At 42.6% G+C, this 26249-nt stretch overlaps 1 protein-coding gene across 1 annotated transcript; it reads left to right on the top strand.

The window, feature by feature from the left end:
* The first annotated feature begins 10400 nt into the window (after positions 1-10400).
* Positions 10401-24557, top strand: REELD1 (reeler domain containing 1). The gene is made up of 6 exons (XM_035292879.3): positions 10401-10715; positions 14350-14572; positions 16392-16555; positions 20455-20767; positions 21272-21335; positions 22157-24557. Exons 1-6 carry the CDS (start codon positions 10508-10510, stop codon positions 22763-22765), a joined length of 1581 nt encoding a protein of 526 aa, XP_035148770.3. The 5' UTR covers positions 10401-10507; the 3' UTR covers positions 22766-24557.
* The last annotated feature ends 1692 nt before the right edge of the window (positions 24558-26249 follow it).

Here is a 26249-nt window from a genome sequence, read left to right as displayed (position 1 = left end):
TAGACATCAAGTCCTTGTGGACATAAAGACAGCAACTGCAGATGCTGAGGCCTATTGAGGGTAGAGTGTAGGGGAAGGGAGCAGAGCAGAAAAAAATAACTGTTGGGTACTAGACTTAATACCTCGGTGATGAAAGAATCTATAGCAAACCCCCATAACACGAGTTTACCTACGTAACAAACCTGTACATGTACCCCAAACCTAAAGTAAAAATTAAAAACAATAAAGCAAAATATACTAAGGACTATTATATCTGAATTTTGTATAAACTTAACCTATTTCAAGTAGTATTTTCTGCTTACCTATAGATTCTTCCATCAGAGATGTGTGAATTGGGCTTTGTGGGGGAAAGGGCAGGTGCTTTGGTGGGAAGAGTAAAACTGATGCTAATTGTTGCTGCTTTCTCATCTTGTGAGATAAGGAAACCAGTCAGCACGGGGTTTAGTGAAAAGTTGGTGTTAAAGAAGTCTTATTGGCTTGGCCTATGATAGACCTTCTTTTAAATTCTTAAGGGATCTATTGCCATGTGGATTTTGCTCACATTGTTGGAGGGTTTATATGGGAAGAAATTGTTAAGCACTGAAGGAGAATTGGGAAATCTGATATTTCTACTTCCAGCTTTTCTAGACTGCTTGCTGGATTGTTGGAAATGAATGATTAAATTTCCTGAGAGATCTCAAACGCATGAAGCTGGGGCTGGCCACCCTCATATAGTGACGGTATGCTAAGAGGGCTCCTGGGATTTGGGGTCAGCAGACAGTTTGCTCTGAGGAGAGCTGGCTCTGATCCTAGCGTTAAGTGCCCTGTGTAACGTTTTGTGGCTTTGGGGTGCTGCCTGAGAGGTTGACTCTATCGCTGTTTCTCAGGAGGTGGTGAAGGAGGCCTGTCAGTTTTAGATGCCTGTTTAGTAGGCAGTCTTGCAGCTGGTTTGAGGGAAATGTGGATCTGTCTCTGGAGCTGAGTCTTAAAGCAAAAGAAGGAATTGGTCTGCAGAAGTGGTCCATGAATGTGAACCAGAGAAACGCTTTTGGAGTTTGATATTTACAGGTGCCTTGAAAAAATGTTTTAAAATAAAAAATTAAAAATTTTGATGAAGGACTTTCTCATTTAAAGATTTTAATATTTCCGCATTGTCAAGGGAGAGTGGGGGCTAACCAGACAATTAGCTGCTTCTTACTGCAGAGTGGATGAGAGGTTTGGATTGCCTGTTTAGAGGACAGTAAAGCCCATTTGTTGTGACTGCTTCGGTGATGGGTGATCAAAGGGCAGTGTGGTTGGTGAGAAAATAAAGGATGACATTTAGATACTCAACCATGATGCTGCATTCTTTACTTTTAAAAAGAGACAGAAGGAAAAAAAGAAAATATATTCTCACAATTGAAAAATGTTCTTTAATTTGGGAAAACCCACCATGGCTGTAAGGAAGGACAGATATTTGACATTGCTCAGTATCGAGGACTCCTGAAGTCCGGCTACCCTGCAATGACTTCTACCTTCTTGCTTTGAAGTAAGTGGATCCCAAAATCAGTTTGCCTGCTTCCGGTATGTTTGCAGGGTTAGGATGTGAAGTCTGCAGAGAAAGAAACTTCTGGCTAGATTTCTTACTTACTCAGAGTGGCCCTCCAAATTCTGTCCCCGTCAGAGAAGCAGGGAACCCAAGTCTTGTCTCCCATCCTTAAGTAGCTTCTTCTCAGAACCATCCCACATCACTCTTTCTCTGTGTTTCCAAGTTCATGACTACAATGGCCATTGTAACAGCTTTGAGGTTAGGGTCACAGGCTTCAGAGCTACTCTGCAGGGGTTTGAAACTTAGCTCCTCCGTTCATGGGCAATGACTTCAAACGAGTTGCTTTAATCTTTCTGTGCCTTAGTTTTCTCATCTGTAAAGTGGGAATGGAATTAGAACGTACTTTATAGGATCATTGTGAGGATTAAGTGAGTTCATACATGTTGAACATCAGCTGTGTGCCTGACACATGGTAAGAGTTCAATACATGGGATCTGTTATCCTTGAAAAGGTTGGAAGAAGGATGCATTAAAATAAGTGGAACACATAGAGTTCTGAACAGAGAGATCCATTCGTGTACCTTTGTCTTCTTTACGGTAGGTCTATGCTAAATTATTTCACAAATAACTTATGATGTGCATAGTGCTGTGCTATGCATCTGAGCTTGGTAATTTTAAGACGATTCCTATCCTCCAAGGATTTAGAACTAGGTCAGTAGGTAAGATGGCATACTTACAGCTGATCATTTGCAATTGAGGGCGGCGTATGGGATCAAGTGCCTACATGAGGATAAAGGGTGTAGGATCCTAAAAAGATACTATAAAACATTCATATATGCATAATAGACATCCCCAGGGTTATTTAATACCAATCTTTGAAGCTCGTTTTTTGCATGCAGTCACAAGATATGAATGTTTAAGCTTTGAAAAGGGAAAAAGAGGTAATGCCTTTTCTGTCCTGCTATAATCATACACGATCATATCTCTCTAATTATTTATCTCATTGTTTTGTAATTATAAGCTGATGCACTAGTCTCCATTACCAGCCCTGGAGGAGTGCAGACTCCTCCCTGCCCAGAGCACATGGCCTGCACTTAGTAGGCATTTAATAAAGGTTGGCTGAAGGAATGAATGAATGCTCAGAGAACATTTCCAGCATATCTAAAATTGAATGCCACCAACTTCCCTCTTTTGGACATAGATTATAGTGTTTGTCCAGACTCCCTAAATGCCCATTTTTTTTGACCCCTCCTTTGCCTCCATGCAAGCAGTTTCCAAGTCTGACTTCCATTTATTCTCTCAACATCTCAATCCCCACTATCCCCTGGCAAATGGGCCTCATTTTATGTCTAGATAATTACAACAAACACAGCCGGTGTTCACACCCACCTCTGTTCAAGCTCTCTCTCCTGCTTCGAATGCCCTGTTACCCATCTCCATCTATCTAAACTCCACCTAACCTTTAAAATCAACTGTATTTTCCTGATTCTACTTGAAATATTCTGGTCCCAGACTCCGGTAACCTGACTTTCATCTCTTCTCATCATAGATTTTGTTTACTGTTGTGCATCACTGCTAGAGCATCTAGTTCTCACAGCATCTTGTAAGAAATCTAATAATCTCCCCGTTTTGCAGATGGCAAAACTGAGTCTCATCAGCATTAACTTTCCAAGGTCATGTAACTAGTTTGCTGTCTGACTTCAAAGCTCCTTCTTCTATATCTTGCTACCTCACCCCAAGTAAAGGGTTAGCTCCTAGGGAGAAGATCCTGCCAATACTTTATCAGCAGACTCTCTTGCAAGTTGCTTTACAAATAGTAAGCATTCAAATATTAATTAGCTTAAAAATCCTGTTTGACTGTATTGTTCTTTAAAAGGGAGAACAAAGGAGAGGATTATTGGGTAGAATCAAAGCACTGGACTGGAGGCAGTGGCTCACACTTGTAATCACAGGACTTTGGGAGGCAGAAGCAGGTGGATTGGTTGAACCCAGCCAGGAGTTTGACACCAGCCTAGGCAACATGGTGAAACCTCATCTCTACAAAACATAAAAAAATTAGCCAGGAGTGGTGTCACATGCCTGTAGTCCCAGTTACGCAGGAGGCTGAGGCTGGAGGATCACCAGAGCCTGGGAGTTGAGTCTGCAGTGAGCTGTGATTGCACTACTGCACTCCAGCCTGGATGACAGAGTGAGACCTTGTCTCAAAAGAGAGAGAGAGAAAAAAAGCACTCAACTTTTTTTAATGGCAGAAAGTGCACAGTAGCGTGGAGGATGAAACAGAAGTCAGCAGACCTGCTAAATGTACATGAATGACCACTGATTCCTTACTTTCATGTAGAGTTTAAAGAGAATTGTATTTTTCTCTCTTCTTCCACAGATTATCCCAGCACTCCAGAAATCTGTAGGTGTTCTTTTTAAATCTATCTAAACATTAAAATGCTAATCACAATGATGATACTGGAATAGCAGTAAAACACTAGTCAATCTCAGCAGGAAATCATTACCAAGGTAGGGAAAACTGTTTGGATGGGAAAGGTTGTTCATGAGTTTCCAAAAGCAAGATCTTCATCTCCAAGATCTTTGAAAATGAAGAAAACGTCCACTTGTCTGCTGGAGTGAAGGAGTGGGAAACAGGACTAGAAAAGTGAGCTCAACAGGTTCCTCCTTCATTTGCAAACTTTTCCAAGGCAGGCTCTTAAACCAGGAGCGAGTGTGGGATGGTGTCGATCTAGGTTATAATTATGTGCCAGACTTTAATGCATGCCATCTTAAGATGTTTTAAGAGCAGCTCATGCTTATGCCTTTATGACTAAAATAAAACCTTAAAAATGTGTATCATTTTCTTGCTGGAAGAAATCTAACAGATTATTTAATTCAAACTTTTTATTGTATACCTGAGGCAACCCAAATAAGTTAAGTGACCTACCAAAGGACACAGAGTATCTGATTTATAACCATAAAACCCACCCCAAGACTTTCCCTGGGTATGACATTAAAACAACTGTTCTAATCGGGGCCAGGGGATGTTAATGTAACAGATTCAGTCACGTTAATATATCAAATCCAGCCAAATTGCTAGTGAGAAATGACCTCAAGCAGATTCATGAAAAAAGAAAAAAGGCAAAAAATGGAACCCAGAAAACCCAATTATTTTCTTGCTTTCCGGGTGCACACAGCTGGATCTCCTTCATGTAGGCATGGGATTGGAGGCCAGCTCACTGCTGTCTCTCGGGCTTTGGGCTTAGCTCATAGCCACACTCCTCACTGCCTTCTGTCTGTGGCAGGCACCAACCCTCTCTGGCTCAGCCAACTTTCTCTTTCCCCAGATAAAACAGTCGTTGAGGCCTTCCTTTGTCTCAAACCCCATACTAAGTGCTAACTGCTTATTATTTATTACCTCATTGAAGCTTCACCAGCACTTCAGGATGCAGATACAGGAAGTGGAGTTATCCTTATTTTGTAGATTGTGTTACGAAGCTATTCCATGGCAAAACTGTAGGGAAAAACCTTACTATCACTGCCTGAATGCTGTGGGAACATTTGACAAGTTACAGAAACACTGTGACTTGGTTTCCTTATCCATAAAATGAGATAATAATAGTGCGGACCTCATCATGTTGCTGTATCAATGAGGTAATTTGCCAACTAGTTGACTAGAATAGTATGTAGTACTATGCAAGCAATGTGTAAATACGCTCCTATGTTTAATTGCCATTGTATCCCCTCAATGGCTCTTACGCATCCTGCATGTGGTAAAATATGGCCCTCAGGCCAACCTGTGGTTGAACCTGTGGCTCAACCACCTTCCTTCATATAGACCTACACTGATAAATATGGTAGCAGCTTACCACATGTGGCTCCTGAGCACTTGAGGTGTGGCTAGTCTGAATTTAGACATGCTGTTAAGTGTAAAATACCACTGGATAGCAAAGACTTACTGTGGAAAAAAAAAAGAATGTAAAATACCTCACTAATAATTTTTTATATGCTGTTTGCATGTGAAATAATGTTTTCAATATATTGAGTTGACTAAATTTATTATTAAAACAAATACCATTTGTTCCTTTTCATGTTCTTTAAAAATAAGACAGTAGAATTTTTTTTTTTTTGAAACAAGCTCACTCTGTCACCCAGGCTAGAATGCAGCAGCATGATCTCAGCTCACCGCAACCTCCACCTTCCAGGTTCAAGCAATTCTCCTGCCTTAGCCTCCCAAGTAGCTGGAACTACAGGCATGTGCCATGATGCCTGGCTAAGTTTCGTATTTTTTGGTAGAGGTGGGTTTTCACCATGTTGGCCAAGCTGGTCTTGAACTTGTGACTTCAGGTGATCTGCCCATCTTGGGGTCCCAAAGTGCTGGGATTATAGGAGTGAGCCATGCACCTCGCATAGAAATTTTTAAATTACATGTCTGGCTTGCAGTCTATTTCTATTGGCCAGCACTGGTATAGAGTAGCCTTCGGTGTGTTCTTGGTTAGATTCCCAGAGAGAGTTTCTGGCTCAGCCCTGTGTCAGCAGGTCCCTCCCCAGTGATAAGTGCCTGCCCTGGTACAATCAGCTTTGTGGGGAGAGTGGCGTAAGATATGTTGCCAGCTCAGCAGAGGCGCTAGGTGTGGCAGGCAGGATAAGGCCATGTCTAGGATAAGGTGTCCTCTTGGTTTCCTACAAGAAATACATTACATGAGCACATGGCAGGATCATTTATTGAGCCATGTAGGTATGCTCTCTCTACCTTTGCACCTCCCTCCTCATTCTAATTGGTAGGTGGGCCTTTTGAGAATCCCTGTGTCCAGGGAGTTTGTGTTTCAGGGCAAAAGCAGGGGGATTGGGGGACCTCTAGGTAGGTGGATTATGTCAGGTGGCCCAGATTAACAAGGTGAGGGTAAAAAAAAAAGGAAAGGAGGGACACTTTTGTCTCTAAGACTGGGACAGGAGTGGAAGGGAGTGGAGAAGAGGTTACCCACTCTCCTGCTAGCAGCAGAGGTCTGTGTCAGGACCCAGTGGAGGGGGCGGGGAGAACCTCAGCAGAGAAAAGCCACAGGGTTCACCTGGAAGGCTGAGCTCTCAGCACCCAGACCAGAGCCTTGCAAAGCCCTGATCCCCTTTTTTGCTTAGAAGCCTTCAAAGTAACAGCCTTCTAGTGAGTACATGAGCTCAGAAAACTATCATAACAGCAGCCATGGAAGGCCCATACTCTGATTTCTCTAGGCCTCCCAGAATTTCTCATGACTTAGTGGAAGGTTGAGATTGCCTCTATCCTAGTGGGATAGAGGCTTGGCAAAACCAGATTGAATTTGTTTGATTTTATTCTGCGTGTGAGGACTACTGGAGTCCCAGGCCAAGGAAGGCCAACTTCCCTTGGTGTTTATAGGATAGATAGTCTCATTTACACTTTTAAGGGAAGGGTTAGCAACCTGGTCTCTAAGCCCGTGCCTCACCTATTCAATCATTCATATCTTTAGGTTTTTCTGGAGTGGAGACAAGGCCTAACAGTCAGAACATTGCTCTCTCTGGAGCCCCCAGCTCCACATCACCCTGCACTATCAATCTTAGGATTCTCTCTTGGATACCCTGCATTCAATCAGCCACCAAATCCTACTAAGTCTCCCTCCACCTGATCTCCTGAGTTTATTCCTCTTTCTTTATCTTCACTGTCACTGTTGCAAGCTTCTAGGTGATGCTGGTGCCGCATGCTGGGGACCACACTTTGAGGACCACTGTTCTATAGGCTCTGTGGTGTTAACAGGTGTCTCAGTGGAGTCTTAGATGCATGCAAATGTGAACTCCAGCTTTAGTGCAGTTGATATGGGAGGTGCATATGCCATGTATTATTTTTTTGTATCAAACGTTGCTCTTGGGCTAACGTGTCAATTCTGCTTCACCAAAATAACTTCAGTCCACACTGACTCAAGAAGCCAAGAAGGCTGAGATGCATTTCATTCAAACATTCTCCCCTTGGCAGAGAGATCAAGATGGAGGCATCCAGCTTCTGCCAAGGATGTCAATGCTAGTCCTGTGCAAAACCAGTTCCAGTTCTTTCTAGTTCTTCACACAGGCTTGAACAATGATGCAACTGTAAAGCATGTGTGAGTGTGTGTGCGTGGTTTTGGAGAAACTAATACGATTTAGGCTGCATTTGGACACTGAGGGACAGTTCCTGGAGATGCTGAGGATTAGTGGTAACAGCTGTTATTCTCCCCATTAGAGGAAAAACTGAAAAGAGAAGAAAATACTTTTGTTTAAGGGATGTGTTTGCAACTCTGAGTGGGGAAGCCATTCTATCAAGCCTGAAGGAAGGCATTTTCCTAGGTAAGTGGGTGTCTTCTTTTTATATATTTATTTTAAATTTTTGTAGAGATCAGGTCTCCCTATGATGTGCAGGCTGGTTTTGAACTTCTGGCTTCAAGTGATGCTGCTGCCTCGGCCTCCCGAAGTGCTAGGATTACAGGTGTGAGCCACTGTGCTCAGCTCTAAGTGGATGTTTTTCAGGGTTCAGGTGGACAAGATGCTGGTGGGAAAGAAGACACAGTGGAACCTAAGGCAGAAGGGTGTGAGGTGGAGCTGTGGTCAATCTGTGAGACGAGGTGATCATTCCCCTTGCCTTGTAGGCACCTGTGTCTGATCTGCCTTTGGAAAGAAGACCACTTGCCATCAGCAAGGGCTTGAGGAGCGTTTTCATTTCTTCTTCTTCTTCTTTTTTTGTGTAGAGTCTCTCTCTGTCGCCCAGGCTGGAGTGCAGTGGTGGGATCTTGGCTCACTGCAACTTCCACCTCCCGGGTTCAAGGCATTCCCCTGCCTCAGCATCCCGAGTAGCTGGGACTACAGGCATACACCACCATGCCTGGATAATTTTCTTTATTTTTGGTAGAGACAGGGTTTCAGGATGTTGGCCAGGCTGGTCTTGAACCCCTGACCTCAGGTGATCCACCCACCCTGGCCTCCCAAAGTTTTGGGATTATAGGCGTGAGCCACCATGCCCAACCTCTTTCTTTTCTTTTAAGAGACAGGATCTTGCTCTGCTGTCCAGGTTGGAGTGTAGTGATGTGATCATAGCTCACTGCAGCCTCGACCTCCTGGATTCAAGTGATCCTCCTGCCTCAGCCTCCTGAGTAGCTGGAACTATAGGTGCACATGACTGTGCCTGGCATTCGAGGGGCATTTTCTTTCTTTCTTTTTTTTACTATACTTTAAGTTCTGGGGTACATGTGCAGATCTTGCAGGATTGTTACATAGGTACACACGTGCCGTGGTGGTTTGCTGCCTCCATCTCCCCGTCACTTACATTAGGCATTTCTCCTAATGTCATCCCTCCCCAATCTCCCTATCCCTCAAGGGGCATTTCTATGTGGCCCTTGTGAAAAAAAAATGGGAAAAACCCTGAGCCCCCTTGACTGAGGATTTGCTTTTACAGTTCATCTTTATTATCTCTTAATGTGTCTGAGAAGCTGTAGCAATTGTTCCTTGAAGTATGGAGATGTGTGACTTTGGTGCCTTACAGAAAACAAACTTAGAAAAGAAAGGCACTGTCTGAAGAACTCTTAAGTCTAAGAAATTGCAAGTGTAGATCATATTCCTGTTTTCTTTTAGTCTGTGAATGTAAAAGGGGGTGGTGTGTGCAGAGACAATGGCAGTGGAGAGCACTTAACTATTTGGTTTATGGACTATTTCCTTAGTCTATGGTCTTTATAGTTAGTTTCACTACATTTTCAGGGTTTTATTTTTACCTTTGAAAACCATTTTACTAGAGGGGAGGGCTAGTAATATTTCCTTAGGTGAAAATATTAGCCAAACTTCTAAAATGCCTGTGTGTAGGACTATAAAAAAAATAAAAACAAAACTGTTAAAAAAATTCCTGTGATAATCCTAAATACTTATATAGGCAGATTTTCATCTGCTTTTTTTGCTGTCTCTCATTTTATTTTTGTCAACTTCTTTTACATTGCCAAATTTTAATTCTTCCTGTTGTTGGGAATTAGAGGTAATAAACAATTTTTTCTTTTGAGATGAAGTCTTGCCCTGTCACCAGGCTGGAGTACAATGGCATGATCTTGGCTCACTGCAACCTCTGCCTCTTGAGTTCAAGCAATTCTCCTTCCTCAGCCTCCTGAGTAGCTGGATTACAGGCATGAGCCACCGTACCCAGCTAATTTTTGCGTTTTTAGCAGAGATGGGGTTTCACTATGTTGGCCAGGATGGTCTCGATCTCTTGACCTTGTGATCTGCCTGCCTCAGCCTCCCAAAGTGCTGGGATTACAGGCATGAGCCACTTCACCCAGCCAAACAAAAATATTTTATTCAATCATTGTATTCTATTCCTGAGCCAAAATTTTTATCAGTATGTTTAAGAAGGTACAGAATAAATTATTTCTTTCTCTGCTCATCTTCTTTACTACAAGTAGTGAAATAGCTAAAAACAGCCAAGAAAAGGGCAAAGAGATATCAAAGCATTGCCAACTTAACAGTCACCTCTAAATAATTGATAGTTGGAAGATTTTTTGTAGCACTTAACTCAGTAATTTTCAGTTGTAGCAGAGATAAGACATTCAGCCCAGCGCCCCCATGCCATGCCGCCTGACCATAGTGGTGTATTTAGTGTCTACTGCAGCAAAGATGTATCAGAGCTCACACTGCCCTTGGGTACCAGTCAGCTCGTAAGGAGTTCACACTAGGATACAAACATTTTCTGATTTTATTTCTTTAATTAAAATCTCTTTTTTTTTAAAAAAAAAAAAAAACAGTCTAGCCTTACGAGAAAATTACAAGAATGGAAGGTTTTTAAAAGGTGTTTGGTGTTTGGAAATGAAACACTTCCCATAGCCTGGCGTTTCTTGTTGATCTTGGCCTTGAGCACCAGCAATCCTGGGATGCTGCATTAAAAGCATCTCAGGTGCAGAGACAGTGTGGGGTTCAGGTTAGTCACATCCCAAGAAGACTTCATGTCATTTTTCTACATAGCATCTGGACTGAAGCTACTGTTTGTCATGATACAGGAGAGGGCAGGATGAGGATGCAGGCTGCTCTTGTGGGCTGGGCTTGTACCACCGTCTGCCTGGCTTCCTGTTCGTCTGCCTTTTCCCATGGTGCCAGCATGAAGGCCTGTGAGGACATGCAGCCCAAGCACATCCGAGCCCAGCCTCAGCCCCAGGACACTCACCACGTCAGCATCCACATTGGCAGGTCTTCCTATGTACCAGGTGACAAGATTCCAGGTATGTACCGGAGAGGCTTTGAGAGACTCAGAGGAGCCCAGAACCCCGTGGATCATCCAGTTTGTGTTTGTCCCAATCAGAAGCTTCCTAGACTAAGTCTGGCTTAATCCTTTTTTTTTTTTTTTTGTAGAGATGGAGTCTCACAATGTTGCCCAGGCTGGTCTGGAACTCCTGGGCTCAAGTGACCCTCCCACCACAGCCTCCCAAGAATCCTGGACTACAGGCAAGTGCCACTGTGCCCTGCTAATTTTTTGTATTTTTTTTTTTTAGAGACAGGGTCTTGGTATGTTTCCCAGTCTAGTCTCGAACTACTGGGCTCGGGTGAACCCCCTGACTCGGCCTCCCAAAGTGCTGGGATTATAGTTACCAGCCACTTTGCCTGTCCTGGTTTAATGTTAAGAAGCAATTATCTGGTTAAAAATAAGCATAAAATATTTGTGCCTTAAAAGCCACATGATAACAAATCTCTGTATTGATTGTGATCTGTGTCAGAAGGTACAAATATCATTATTAAGAAAAGTATTTTTGTCCTTATCATAAGATATAAATGTATCTTGTTACAGACACAAATATAGTTCCTATGAACAATATTCATGTATCATATATGTGTGTGAAATATACTTTTTTCTCATTATTTAAAACTAAAATTCATCCATCAACACACTTTGATGAGATGATGGATATTTTAATTTGCTTGACCATAGTAACTATTTCACTATGTGTAATAAATGACTTGATACAGTGCCTCATGGATTCAATGAGAGTCAGTTGTTACTTACTTAGGTTGTAAGTATACTGTTTTCTTGCTGGGATCTGTGAGTTCCTTGAACGTAAGGACCATGTTATCCTGTTCATAGATATATACTCAAAACCTAGCATAGGGCCTGATGTTCAGTAGTTGTAAATCTTTGTTCAAATGTTTATTAATAAAAGTTCAAATGCATGGAAAATAAAATAATCCTGGACACCAAGCTGCATTTAGCAAACTTATGAAGGTCTGATCCTGATTTTCGCCACTCATTCCATTGAACATAAGTGGAGGATCAAAAAAATTTTTTAAACAGTTTAAATATATTACATACTTTAAAAATGTTAGAATAGTATCAAAAGGTAGAAAATTAAAAGTGCTTTTCCTTCTTCTTGCTCTGAACACTCAGTTTGATTCTCCGAAGGTAACCTTGTTAAGTTTCTTGCTCCTCTTTTCAGAAACTTTCCAAACATATAAACATGTGCGTGAGATCTCAAATTAATATAACCTTAAGTAGACACAATCTAAATGTCCAGTATCTAGCGATCACATGATTGATTTAACTAGTTTCTTATTTATGGGTATTTACTTTTAAAAGTTTTTTTCATAAACAGTTTCGATAGATATCATTTTTTTTTTTTTTTTTGAGATGGATTTCACTCTTGTTGCCCAGTCTGGAGTGCAATGGCACCATCTCGGCTTACTGCAACCACCACTTGGGTTCAAGCAATTCTCCTGCCTCAGCCTCCCAAGTAGCTGGGATTACATGCATGTGCCTGCATGTTCAGCTAATTTATTGTATTTTAGTAGAGACGGGGTTTCTCCATGTTGGTCAGGCTGGTCTCAAACTCCCAACCTCAGGTGATCTGCCTGCCTCGGCCTCCCAACGTGCTAGGATTATAGGCATGAGCCACCGCACCCAGCCTTGATGGACATATTTATTCATATGTCTTTGCTCACTGTATGCATCAGGATTGTTTCAGCTCCAAGTATCAGAAAAGCTAATTAACTGAAATGTAACGAATAAAGGCATTTAATTTTCTCCCTTAAGTCTGGAAGCACATTTTCTGTATTGGGGGAAACCATTCAATGACATCATCTAGATCCTAAGATTTTCCCATTTTCCTGCTCTGCCATCATCAGTGAGTTGAGTTTTCATTCCTTTGACATTGCAGTTTTAGGATGAGTGCCATGGTTTTAGGCCTCACACTGGGACGACAGCGGAATAAAGGTTTTACATGAAAAGATTGATGCTTAGACATTAGCTGCCCTCTCAGAAGATTTGGCCTCATTGCAGAGAATTCTATCTGGTGAAAGGAAACAGAATCACCAACACTGGCTTTAGTGTAATCACAGTTCATCCCCTGGGGAAAGGGAGAGGCCTAGCTTCCCTGAAGACAGGTGGTCTCCTCTTGCCATGTGAATGTAACATCTGGGTTCTGTTAGCAGAACCATCTGTTCCGCTAGGAGGGAATAAGCGGACAATTGCCATTGGGTATTGGACATTAGTGTTTGCCATATTTATTTGTGCAAGTTTGTCAGTGGGGAAACTTCCTAGATGCAAAATTTCTAGATCCAAGAGTAATGATTTTTGGAGGGTGTGTTTCTTTTATTGTGCAAATCTATCTATCTATCTATCTATCTATCTATCTATCTATCTATATACCTTAAAATTTACCAAGATAACCATATAGAGCTCAGTGGCATCAAGTACATTAACAATGTTGTACAACCATCATCACTATCCACCACCAGAACTTTTCCATCATTCCAGGAGGGCACTCTGTACTGGCCATCCTTCCCTACCCCCAACCCCAGCTAACTTTAAATCTTTCTGTCTCTGTCAATTTGACTCCTCTGGTTACCTCACATAAGTGGAATCATGCAATATTTGTCATCTTGGGTCCAGCTTATTTTACTTACTATGTTTTCAGGGTTAATCAATAATGTAGCATGTATCAGAGGGGTAAGTGCATTTTAAATGTGGAAGATGTTGTCAGGTTACACCACAAAAAGTTGGATGGTTTATAGTTCCAGCACTAGTGAATGAATGCCCTAGTTTTATCAAGATTGTGTTTATAACCACACATAACATTTGCTAATATAAAAGTATAAAATAATGTCTCATTTATAATTGCTTTAAAAGTTATTACTGAGCTGCTGGGCAGGGTAGCTGATGCCTGTAATCCCAGCTCTTTAGGAGACTGAGCTGGGTGGATCACGAGGTTAAGAGATCCAGACCATCCTGGCCAATGGGATGAAACCCTGTTTCAGGAGGCTGAGGCAGGAGAATCACTTGAATCTGGGAGGCAGAGGTTGCAGTGAGCCAAGATCGCACCATACACTCTAGCCTAGCGATAGAGCTAGACTCCTCAAAAAAAAAAAAAAAAAATTATTACTGAGCTTGTTTTATTTTCTGTTCATATCCTTTCATTATTTTGAGGGGGGGGTCATCTTTTTATAGATTCACCATGACTATGAGTATTTGTCTGTTTTATGTCTTGCAAATACTTTTCTTTTGGAAAGAATTTTTTTTTAATCATCTATCCTTCTGAATTAACCTAAAATCATATTTGAAAAAATGCAGCATACTTTACTCAACTTTTCCTTTATGGCAGCTGGGTTTTGCTCAGAGAGGTACTTCTAAATCCAATATGTGTAAAAATAAAAAAGTTTCTAGTTATTTTAAATCTCATTTTTGCATACCTTTGATCCAAATGGAATTTATTTTGTTGTGAAATAGGACTTCAACTTTGTTCTGCCCTAATGAATTGTTCACTTTCTGGGGGCTAATCTTAAGCTTTCGGTTTTGAAAAAGCCTGTATAAAATCAATAAATGGAACTAAGTCACACATGTTCATCGTGAATGGGTGTTTTTCGTTGCAGTGACGGTGAGAAGCAGTCGTGATTTCATGGGATTTCTACTTCAGGCTCGGAGAGTGTCTGATCACCAAGTCACTGGCACTTTTGTTTTCATTCCTCCTCGTTCCAAGCTGGTGACTTGTTTTCAAGCGGCTGATGCAGTCACCCACTCTGACAAGTCCCTGAAGAGAAACCTGTCGTTCATGTGGAAGGCCCCTGCCCAGCCTGTGGGGGACATTAAATTCCTGTAAGAGAGTGAAGTGCTGTTTCTTAGAAACTGAGTCTTCTACTTTGAAGAGAGGGAGCTTCTCTTTGTCCTGCCTTCATACTTCCTTTCCCCCTCCTTATATGGCCCCCTTATAGCAAGGACAGGGTCACGGGGGCTGCCTAACCTGGAGACCCTATGCAGAGGGAAACTAAAAACAATGTTGTCCCCAAACTTGTCCCTTTGTCACTATCCATGGGTCTAGGGTGTATTATTTCCCTGCCTCCCCAGGCACAGGTAACTCTTGGCCAACCTCTCCAGGAATTTCCGAGGGCTGGTGATGCGAAGGCAGGAGAGAGCCAAGACAGAGAGACAGGCAGATGGACAAATGGAAACACCCCTGGGCCCAGAGAAAACCTCTTAAGGCTCTGTGCCCCGGCTTATTATCTATAAATGGGCATAACCACAGCACCTACCTCCCAGGTATGTGGTGGATGAGAGCCAATGTTCGCAGAGCACTCAGAACAGATCCTGGCAACAGTGAGCACTTTAAAAGCATCATTGCTACTCAAAATGAGTGCTTGTTTTGTCATTGTTTTCAGACACTTGCATTTACCAAGGAGGAGAATTGTTTCCTTTCAGGAAAGGGTGTGTGCTTCTGTTTCTTTCCTTCATACCCTCCTGAATATGAAAGAAACCACGCCTGGAGGCAGAGCTGCCCAGGGCACGTGCTCCCCTCCAGGACTCCCCTCTGCTCTGGGGAGCAGTGGGAAAGGAGGTTGGTGGCCCTCACCTGTGGTGTCCCTTTTCCCCGGTTCCTGGTGGTCCAAGGCAGCAGATAGGACAGCAAGAAGGGAAACACTGTGCCTTACAATCTTGCCTCTTTGGAAGGTCCAGGGCAGGGTTACCTGTGGGTATGCCCAGCGTCTGCCCTTGACTTTGGTTCTTACCCAGTGCAGAGGGCATCTGCTGCTGGGAGTCCTTAAACCTGCACACAAAGCACCTCCATTCCTATTTTTGGATTTCCTGTCATAACTGCCGCATGCCACAGAGCAGGTAGTATAGAAGCTGTGATCTCCATTTGGCAGAAAAGAGGAGCTGTCACTTGATGAGATGCTTCTCCCAAGTCATCCTGTGATCTCCCACCTCCGGGAACCCTTGCCCACGACAATGTCCGCTGAGGCTGGAAACCACATGTTGGAGGCCTGACTATGACTCTCACTGAGTCTCCAGCATCTGGGTGACCTCGGCCAAATTCATCACATTGTTGTGACAACCTCCTGAATACTTAAAGTGGGAAAAGTGATACTTGCCAATAATCCCTTCTCACTGAAATATTTGGAAGAATAAATGGCATAATGTTTATGAAAACAATTTTTACTGAAGAATTATTTTTCAAAAAATTGTTTACAATAATAAGGATTTATCTCTAATTTCCAATAGTATCTATAATTATAATAGACGTGTACAATGATACAACAGAATTATGAGATCTTGAAATCATGATGTGATAACAGTATATCAGGAATGGCTAACAATAACATTGAAGTAAAACCTTTTACTGGAGTCTAAGCAGTTTAAGGAGATAGTTTTTAGTGAAAACGAGATTGTGAGTGTATTTATTGAAGAGGGTCATTGATTTGTTCATATCCTTTCCTAATTATTTGCAGCTACAGAGTTTGGTTTTTAAAAAGAATGATGTCACTCAGCGAATAATAACATAATCTCTCTTGTTCTTCTATTTATTTAGACTTTTGTTCCTTTTTATCTGTTAGTGTGTTCTCTTTCCTATGAGGTTGGCCTGAGGTATTATTAAAGGAAACTAACTCCGTGGACCGCTCTGCTCTTTCTCTTCCTGCAGTTTATCAGTAGTCCAGTCATATTTCGTTTACTGGGCGAGGATTGAATCATCTGTTGTGTCTCAACAGACACCTGGCAGTGCCCGTTCTGATGACCTCGTGGAGCCCAGATTACCGATGCCAACCCTTCACCAGAGGCTGGGTAATGTTGAAGGAGCTGCCCCAGGTATAGCTTGTCATTGCACTGGTCAGCCTGGTTGTCATCATTATGTGTACGGTTATCTATTTTCACTTAAAAGTTACTGCTGCCAGTTTCCTGTCCCTGCAAAACAAGCAATAAACACCCGCCGTGGCCAACTGCAGCAGTTCTCGGGGATGTGACAGCGCAGCAGTGAAGGGAGGGAGCGCGCGCCGTTGCTTTGTTTGTTGCAGCAAACACACTTTGTCTGGCTCAACCTAGCAAATTAAGTCAGGCCCCGGGGTGGACAGTGAGAGCAGTGCTGCAATACGGAAAGCAGCACACACCTCTTCCCCACGTTTACTAGTCATCACAGTATCTCAGCCGTTTTCCTGAGTTCCCCTGAAGCTACACAGGGAGCACAAAAAAGAAATGAGCTTTGCTTTTCTTTTTTCATAAAAACACATCCAGTTTTTATTGTTACTTTTCATGGTAGGTAGATGGCCCTTTGCAGCCTGGGTTGGAGAACAGAATCAGGAATCACTATTTCCATGGGAAGCGATTTTCTCCTTGCTCACTACCTGGCTTTATACACCATTAGTCCATAAACTCCTGAAAAAAGAAAAGAAAAGAAAACAAAGGAAAACCTGTAGCCAGCTAGAGGCTATTTGACCTACCTGAAAATCCCTCGTGATATGCAACTTCTCTTTATTGTTATTTCCAGTTAAGTGCTATGAACACAAGCCCTCATAAAGGCATCCAGGCACTCGCACACAAGACCCTAGCCTTCATCCATTCGTTCTCCTTTCTTCTTGGCTTTATTCTTTGCTAATATGTTAAGGCCAGAATCCAGTAAGAATCCCTGTCTCTTCTCAGTCTAGCAGACCCAGGTACAGAGATAGTGGGGACCACCCTCCGTTCTCTGCCTTTGCCCCAAAACCTTTGACTCTCCCACTGCCCAGCACAACTCCTCCAGCCTTCCCACCAAGACACTCCTAAAAGCAGAGTAAAGACCTCAGAGCCTGAGAGCATGGCCTAGGGAGACTCTGCACCCCTGACATATGTTTGAAATCTCATATTTTATTTTAAGAATGATGCAAATGTCATGTTTTAATTCCAAGTATAACCATATTTGTTTGAACATGAATGTGAATTAAAGTGAAGCTTCAGGAAGAAGTGTCATGTGGAGCCTTGGGCCTGTCTCTGCCTGACCCTGCTGGAAACCTTGCTTGCTGGGGCTCACAGCCTCCAGCCCGAGCAGTTTACAGGGTACCCTCCTCATTACACTGCCTACATTCCTCTCCTTCTGGCCCCAGCTTGTCTGTCCCATTCATTCCACTACCCAAACCCTAGTGATTACCAAAGGAAAAAGAAACATGTATGCATGTGTGTGTGTGTGTGTGTGTGTGTGTGTGTGTGTGTGTGTGTGTGTTCTGGGAAGTTTATCTTTGTACAGTTAAGAAATCTGTTTCACGGCTGGGTATGGTGGCTCACGCCTATAATCCCAGCACTTTGGGAGGCTGAGGCGAGTGGATCACGAGGTCAAGAGATCAAGACCATCCTGGTCAACATGATGAAACCCCTTCTCTACTAAAAATACAAAAATTAGCTGGGCATGGTGGCACACACCTGTAGTCCCAGCTGCTTGGGAGGCTGAGGCAGGAGAATTGCTTGAATCCAGGAGGCGGAGGTTGCAGTGAGCTGAGATTGTGCCATTGCATTCCAGCCTGGGTAACAAGAAAAACTCCGTCTCAAAAAAAAAAAGAAAGAAAAAAAATCTATTTCACCTTATTTCATCTATAAAGTGAAATAGAGTTCTTAACTGTACAAAGAATTCAGTAAGCAAGTATAAACTATAAATTTTTTTAATTGGGAAAGTAGTATATTGATATCTGAAACTTATCTCTCAATAGACCAAGACACTTTGGGTCCTCATCCACCCCATTAGACATGGTCTACTTTTTTATTTCAGTGCCTTCCCTTCTGACATTTCCTCAAATTGGACTGTTCCACATGACAATTTTAAGGCACAGTTCAAATATCTCCTTTGTGAAACTTTTCTTCATACTTGGTAGGCAAGTGTCTTAGTCTATTCCAGCTGCTATAACAAAATAGACTAAATAGTTTATAAACAATAAATTTCTATTTATTGTTATAAAATTTATTGCCTACATTCTGGAAGTTGGGAGTCCAAGATGAAGGTGCCAGCAGTTTCAGTGTCTGGTGAGGGAGGGATGATCTGTGCTTCAGCGATGGCACCTTCTTGCTGTGTCTTCACATGGTGGAAGGGGTGAACAAGCTTTCTCAATCCTCTTTTATAGGGCTACTAATCCCATTCATGAGGACTCCATCCTCATGATTTAAGCAGCTGCTAAAAAGCCCCACCTCTTTACACTATTGCATTGGGGGTTTGATTTCAACATACGAATTTTAAGGGGGATACATTAAGACCATAGTGGAAAGTATAATTGCTTCCTTAGCTCTGGTATTAATTAATTAATTTACTTATTTATTTATTTTGAGACCAAGTCTCATCACTCTGTCATCCAGGCTGGAGTGCAGTGGCGCCATCTCGGTTCTCTGCAATCTCTGCGATTCTCCTGCCTCAGCCTCCCGAGTATCTGGAATCACAGGCACGCACAACTGCACCCTGCTAACTTTGGTATTTTTAGTAGGGAAACAGGGTTTCCCATGTTGGCCAGACTGGTCTCAAACTCCTGACCTTAGGTGATCTACTTGCCTCGGCCTCCCAAAGTGCTGGGATTACAGGGGTGAGCACCTGGCCTCTGGTATTAATTTAGGTAGTTTGACATGTAAGGGTCTGTCTTCTTAGGTTTCGGTTCAGGGACATCAATTACAAGTCTACATTATGTTTGCCCCTCCAGCAACTATAACAATACCCAATGCAGTGGGTCTGCAGGAAATATTCAAATGCCCTTAGAGTTCAGGCAGGAATTGGAAACTGTCAGTTTGCCATGTTCTGCATGTCTGAGCTAGGCTGCTTTGTTCTTCACCTCAACATTTTTGAGGGTTAAAAACATCGGAGCAAAGGGGTCCCTTCTCCACCTCCGTAAAAGAAGGTTCAATCCAATGTGGAGCCCTGGCCGGAGAAACTTCTGCCAACACCGTTTTTGTCCATGCCATCATGTCATCCTCATCATCATTGCACTAAACCCTCTGTGAATGTTGCCTGTGTGCCTGTATCCCAGGGACCTGCTTCATGCTTCCACGTCAATTAGTTCATGTCACCCCCTCAGTAATTCTATGCTGGCCTCATTTTGCAAAAGCAGAAGTTAATGCTCTAGGAGGATTTCTCCAAAGCCAGGAATTAGCAGAGTGGAGAACTGAACCCAGACAAGAATCTGACTCTAAATCCTGCACTTGCTTGCTTGCTGCTCTGTGTGAAGCTCTTTTCTCATGCTCTGGGCTGTCATGTTAGCCAGTCACAAATGGGAAATGAGATGGTGAAGGGCAGGGGAGGGCAGTGATCTCATCTCTGCCCATAGCAGATGTTCAAGTCATTATCACCAGGGAAAGAAACCTTGGGTGTTAATAATAGGGCAAGAAAGATCTAGGGCTTTGAAAAATCTGATTTGTGGGATTCCACTTTTTATTCTCCCAGCCTGAAGCAGTTTTTGGCAGAGATAAAATAAATACGGTGGTCACAGTGCTTTCTGTGTTCCCTGAATGGTGGCTGTTGAGAAGGTACAAGCCCAGAAAGGGCAGGGACTCACTCTCTAAAAAGATATAAGCCCTTGCGTGGTCAGGGGCTTGTATGATCAGGCAGGTCATCTTTATGCTGACACTTTTAAGTGCCTCACACTTAATGGTCTCTCCTTGGGGCACATTAGAGTCACTGCTGTTTACCCCGATTGTAGCTATTTGTACCAATCGATACGGGGAAAACACTCTCACTCACTCTGTGCTGTCTTTGGACCTCTGCTTAGCTCCCAGGGCCCCCATCACTCTTCCACAGCAGCACACACATGTCTTTGCTGTTGCCCTTCCTGGAGCTGCAGAGGAAGATAACCTAGATCCTGTTCCTGCCAGTATTTGGGTGACAAAGTTTCCTGGGGATACAAAGACTCTGTCCCAACCGTCTTCACACACAGCCACTGAAGGCAGCATCGACCAGCAACTCAGCGGGGACAGCAATCCGACCCTAGAGCCATCTCTGGAGGTCCACAGGCTGGAGAGGCTTGTGGCCCTCAGGAGAGTCTCCTCAGAGGGCTTTGCTTCCAGCCTTAGCGCCCATCATAGGTAAGGGTGATGGGTAGGCCATTCGGGCAGGTGGTGGGATGAGGCTGAATGCTGGAGTGCTGCATTTGGAGTCTGACAAAAGAGATCTCTTATTTATTCTTAAGTATGTGAAAAACCCAGAATGTAGAAGGGTTAGTGGTCAGAAGGACTGGGTATGATAATTACCCAGGGAAATTATTCTCTTGGATGGGCTGAGATCTCTGAGATGCTGTTATAAATAAAATAAAACCTAAACTGTGACTTTTTATATTTTAAATGTATTTATAATCACATAATATAGAAACATATATTTTATATGAAATAATAAGCGATAGCATTTGGTGAGTTCTTTGCCACCATTCTCACTCATTTCTCCCCTTCCTCTTCCCTGTGGTTCCCAACTCGAAACTCAGAAGTTTTTCAAGTGAATCTGATGCCATCTATGTACATGACAGTCGTAGAAAACATGGCTTTTTGGTCCAAAACTTAATGACTTGTTTTCAGACCTTCCATTCTTTCCTTTAGAACTCAGGATGATCCCAGCTTTGATTCATTGGAAACTTGCCTGTCCTCAGATGGGGGTGAACAGGTAAGAGCCTGAACTGTGAACAGGGCTTGCGATTGGTATTTTGATCCCAGACTGGCCTGTTTCAGGCTGAGAAAGCAGAGCTATTAGACTAGCAGCCAAAGTTAGAGAGAAGAAGGCAAAGTATCATATATATACAGTGTCTTTCTACTAATCCATACCTTTCCATTATATGCACTGTGTCTGAAGTTATCAGCAATTGTAAAAGTTGATGTTTTAGTGATTTGTCTTTTCACTTAGCCATAGTTAATAATTACTCTCGTCTCTCCTCCTCAATCCCTCCTTCATAACATTGACCTCAAAAGGCCACATATGGTCCCCAAATTTAGATCAATGGGCAATATAAAATATAAATGCCCACTGATTTACTATTCCTGTGAAGTCTTCAAAGTAACACAAAATAAAACATGGTGTCATATTCTTACTTTCTTTTATCAGAACCTACAGTAGGGTTAAATTGATAAGATCCTTCTTCCATGGATCCTATCATAAAAGGCACGTTCAAAGCTTTTAGCCATAGAAGATGATGCAATCACACGTTGATATTTTGGTTTGGAAGCCTCTTAAAGGACCCTGATCTTGTTCTTGTAACTGGCTTCCTTGTTCCCTGGGGGGTTTCCATTAGCCACCCAATCCCCATTAATAACAAGGGCATATGCATCTAGTCGGGTATTTTACTCTGAGCTCTTTTGGTAGCAAGCAAGAGATCAGGTTTTCAGCGGCCACCTGGGAGTCTTTAAGGAATCCCAGTTAGTTACAAAGTTCATTGGTGGCTTAGGAGGAAGACCAGTCCCTTTGACTCTTTTTATCCTTTGTTTTTCTAGGACAAGGTGAAGGCTTCTAACAGGACCATGACACGGCCTCCTCTGTACACCATCCAGCTTACCCATCCCCAGCGCCTCTCGTCCTCTGAAACTTTCACAGGGAGTGGGGCTGGGGCAAGCAACCCAACGCCTGTCCTCCAGACCTCTGACACTTCTGGGCTACCTGCTTCTGGTGACCGGTCAGAGGCATCCAGGCCGTCTGCCAGCTTCTTACCTCAGTCAAAGCACAAGGACCCCAGAGCAGGGAAGGGAGATGGAGAGGGTGGAGTGGGATACCCTTGGCAGACCAACTCACGGTCTGACGCTAGGCTAGAGAGAGCCCAGGCCCCTCTGGGATTCCAGCTCAGAACTCCCCAGCTGGGAATTCTGCTTTGCCTGTCAGCCACCCTGGGCATGGCCCTGGCTGCTGGCTTTCGCTACCTGCATACCCAATATTGCCACCAGCGGACAGAAGTGTCCTTCAGTGAGCCGGCTTCAGATGCTGTTGCCAGGAGTGACAGTGGTGAGACTGTGCATGTCAGGAAGATTGGGGAGAACAGTTTTGTTTTGGTTCAAGCAGAGTACAATTGGATCACTCCTTCTGTGGGTAGCAAGAAAACAGTCCTCTGAGAAGACTGTCATCCCAGACCTGTCAATGGCCCTCCTTGGGCCCTGGAGAGTGTCCCAGACAGAGCAGAGCTAATGAGAATACCTGATGAGGACAGGGACTCATTCTGCCCCCGTCAATGTGCAGTTAGTGGAGGAATCCGGGAGAGGACAGTTTTATCTACAGAGGGAGTTATTCCCAAGCTTTGTTGTCTTCACATCTGTAATTGAGCTTCTTTTTTTCTTTTTACAATTAGAGGTTCTGTTTGAAGAGTTAAACTCAACACAATGAATATTGTATAACCTCCTCATTAACTAGACCCCTGTGGCTGCTAAGCTTCCTCTGTTGCCTTAAGGAAGCCATAGAAATAGAAATTCTGTCCCTCCTTCGTGTCTCAGCCTCATCTCTTCTAACCCTTTGGAAAAAAAGTAATGTCGGGTTGTGTCTCCTGTAAGAAAAAGAACTGCAGTTCTCACTTTGTCTCCCTAAACCACCCCCCAAAGAAGTTTTCTTTTCAAAACTAGAATTCAAAAACTTGCCAGAGTTCTAATTTGGATGACTAGGAGAATGCAAGGGTATTTGGTCTTCTTGGCAACTCAGCAGCCTGGCAAATCCACCACGGAAATGGATCCAAAGTCAGGAAAGCTTTTGAGAGCTTGATTGAACACATCTTTAGGAAAACATATGCATGTTACACAGGCCATAAGCACCAGAGTGGGGTAAGCAAGCCTCTTCATCAGGTGTAAATGTATCTGAGACCTCCCATCCATTTACACCTGATGGAAAGATTTGTGTATTCCAACAGCTAGCAGACATATTGCCTTTTGCCAAAGGCCAGGCTGAAAAACATTATTATATCAGCACAGTTTGAAGAACAGTCTTTACTTGTCTTTTCAGGGAATGTCAGGAAGAAAGCTTCATGGGCGAAGGTCATCTATCTGATCTCATAACCTTATGAAGATTGCTTTGATTTAACAGTGGTTCCACAGATACTATCTGGGGTCAAAACAACAGATCTGAATATAACTCTTAATTATGTTCCCCTAATATAACACATTAGAATTAGCTGCCTCTTCAGAATGAAACCTATTATAGGGTCACCATTCATTTTAATGCACCATTCATTTTATTATAAAGTCACCATTCGTTTTAATGCAGAAACAGAAACCACTACAAATTCAGAAAGGATATTTGCTTATTAAACACTCAATTCATATAGGAACTGTGCTAAGAAGTCTGCACATATCTTCACATTTAATTCTCACAAAAATTTAGTGAGAAATAAGTTCAGTAACTTTCCAAGGAAAATGAGGCTTTCCTTACACCTCAATTCAACAATTTTTAAAAATTGGGTGTTCAGGAAAGAGACAGCTTCTGCTTTTTCCACACCCCTCTTTATCCCATTGGTCATCAATTCCAAGACTCTCTCCTCTAAATTCTGGGCTAGATAGCTCTGTTCCCTGGCTTCAATCATTAGATGCATGGAGACCTAGGCAATTTGTATTTTCATGAATAGAAGTGATCTAGGAATGCTACAGAAAGAAAGAAATGTGCTGTACTCTAATAAGGCCACAGATATCCCTTCTGCATGCCTAGCCCTCTAAAAGATGTCCTCCTCAAGAAGCAAACAAGGGACCCCATTACTGGAGAGCTCTCATCTGGCCACATCACATCAGAGCCAGCACCATGTATACAATACTTTTGAGATCTTTTCTGTCTAAGAATTTTCCTATGTAAACAGACTGTTTTGTTTATCTATTGGTGTGAACAAATTACCTCCAAACTTAGTGGCTGAAAATAAAATCACCACCACCACCACCTTTTATCATCTTTCATGATTCTGGGGTTGCCTGGGCTCAGCTGGGCAGTTCTTCTGTTCTTGGTGTTATTGAATGGGCTGGGACAGCCTAGTTGACTCCCTCACATGGCCTGCAGTTGGTGTTGGCTGCCGTCTAAGGGCTCAAATGGGGCTGCTGAAAAATGTGGGAAGCAATTTGGTGCTGTTCTTTTTGCCTTCTTATGCCATCGTGCCTGAGTTCCAAGAAGTATGCCAAGCACACAAAACCAGAAGCTGCATATCTCTTAAGACCTAACCTTGGAAGTGGTCACAGTGAGTCACAGGACCAACCTGCATTATTCAAAAGGAAGGGGAATAGATTTCACTTTTGTTGGGGGAAGTGACAGAGGATTTGCAGTCATCTTTAATTCACTTTCCCTTCTGCTTAGACTGCTGACCTGCCCTGGGGGGATTGTGTGAGACCTGAAGAGATGCCATTCATCCCTGGGAGATTAGGGAGGTGAGAGGAGCCTCCAGATTTCAGGATCAGGTGTTTTCTCTTCTCCAGCTGGACTTCCAGTTTATACAAAATAGTAAAGTGATGCAGAAAGGTTAGCCAAATCTCCAAGCATCATCTTTCTCATCAGAGAAAAGTACATCACAAGCTTATTCAGGTCTTTTGGTTGATATAAAGATTGAATGCATACACAATATTTAGCTTTCCATAACTAAACTGACATGCCATTGTCATTAATGTCATCCTGAAGCTGCAACACTGTCTTTACATCTAGCCCATTTAGAGAAATTCTGTGATCATGAAAAAACATCACTTTCTTTCTATGACAGCTTCTCCTCTTGAAGCAACCTTCCCACCTCACTTCCCTGGCCCAGCCACTTGAAGGCCACACAAATTGTCACCGGAGCCATTGGCTACAGTTCCTACCATGTATCAGGTATTTTTTTGCTGCAGCGTTCTGACTAGACTCTTCTTTGGCCAGGGCAGCTGGAGTCCATAGGCCTATATTCAAACTACATAAGCATCCTCCACTACTGTGATCTTGAAGGCCCTCTAAGCTTCATAGAAGCCCCGGAGGGGAATGACTAGAAGTGTTAACTTAACCTGAAGTCTCTTACTAAAGCACAGAGCTATAAAAAGTTTTTTTAAAAAAGGTTGGGGGGCAGGGAAGGACTCAAATATACCATGTTAAAATAGCTTTTTTGTCTTGAAGGAATAGCTACAAAATTGCTCAGCCAACCTCTTCTTGGAGGAAAGAAAGTATGGAGCTAAACTCACATTTGAGGGAAAACAATGGATAAGTAATTCCTGAAAACTCTTTATATTTTAAACAAAACTTTTATATCGATTGTGCTAATTTAATAACTACATACCATGGGGTGGGGTAGCCTTAATCTTTTTACAGAGACCATTTCTGATATTTCCAATTAATTTTCTCCCATAGATACAATTTTAGTAAAGCACAACAATATCTGACTGTAGCTTGACTGGCTGTCCCAGCTTGAGGCTATCTGCATTAACTTGCTGTTACACTGTTTTCCTTTTAAAAAAATCTAATTAGCAAAAAAAAAAAAAAAAAAAAAAAAAAAAAGAAAAAGAAAAACAGGTCAGCAAGCTAGTAAATATTTAGAAGTGTGTCACATTTTATTGAAAGTTGTCTAGGAAACACTGGCAATTTTTTTTTTTTTTAATTGAGACGGAGTTTCACTCTTGT

The sequence above is a fragment of the Callithrix jacchus genome, chromosome 3 (genome assembly GCF_049354715.1).
Source record: "Callithrix jacchus isolate 240 chromosome 3, calJac240_pri, whole genome shotgun sequence".
Classification (NCBI taxonomy): Eukaryota; Metazoa; Chordata; class Mammalia; order Primates; family Cebidae; genus Callithrix; species Callithrix jacchus.
Note: the sequence above shows the minus strand (reverse complement) of the source record. Positions and strands in the feature narration are given on the sequence as shown.

What these genes read in the sequence shown, in the direction of transcription:
- REELD1 (XM_035292879.3), top strand. Translation starts at nt 10,508, where the DNA reads ATGAGGATGCAGGCTGCTCTTGTGGGCTGGGCTTGTACCACCGTCTGC. An exon ending in AGCCTTAGCGCCCATCATAG is followed by an intron (nt 20,768 to 21,271) that starts GTAAGGGTGATG and finishes TCTTTCCTTTAG; the next exon opens with AACTCAGGATGATCCCAGCT. An exon ending in CCTCAGATGGGGGTGAACAG is followed by an intron (nt 21,336 to 22,156) that starts GTAAGAGCCTGA and finishes TTGTTTTTCTAG; the next exon opens with GACAAGGTGAAGGCTTCTAA.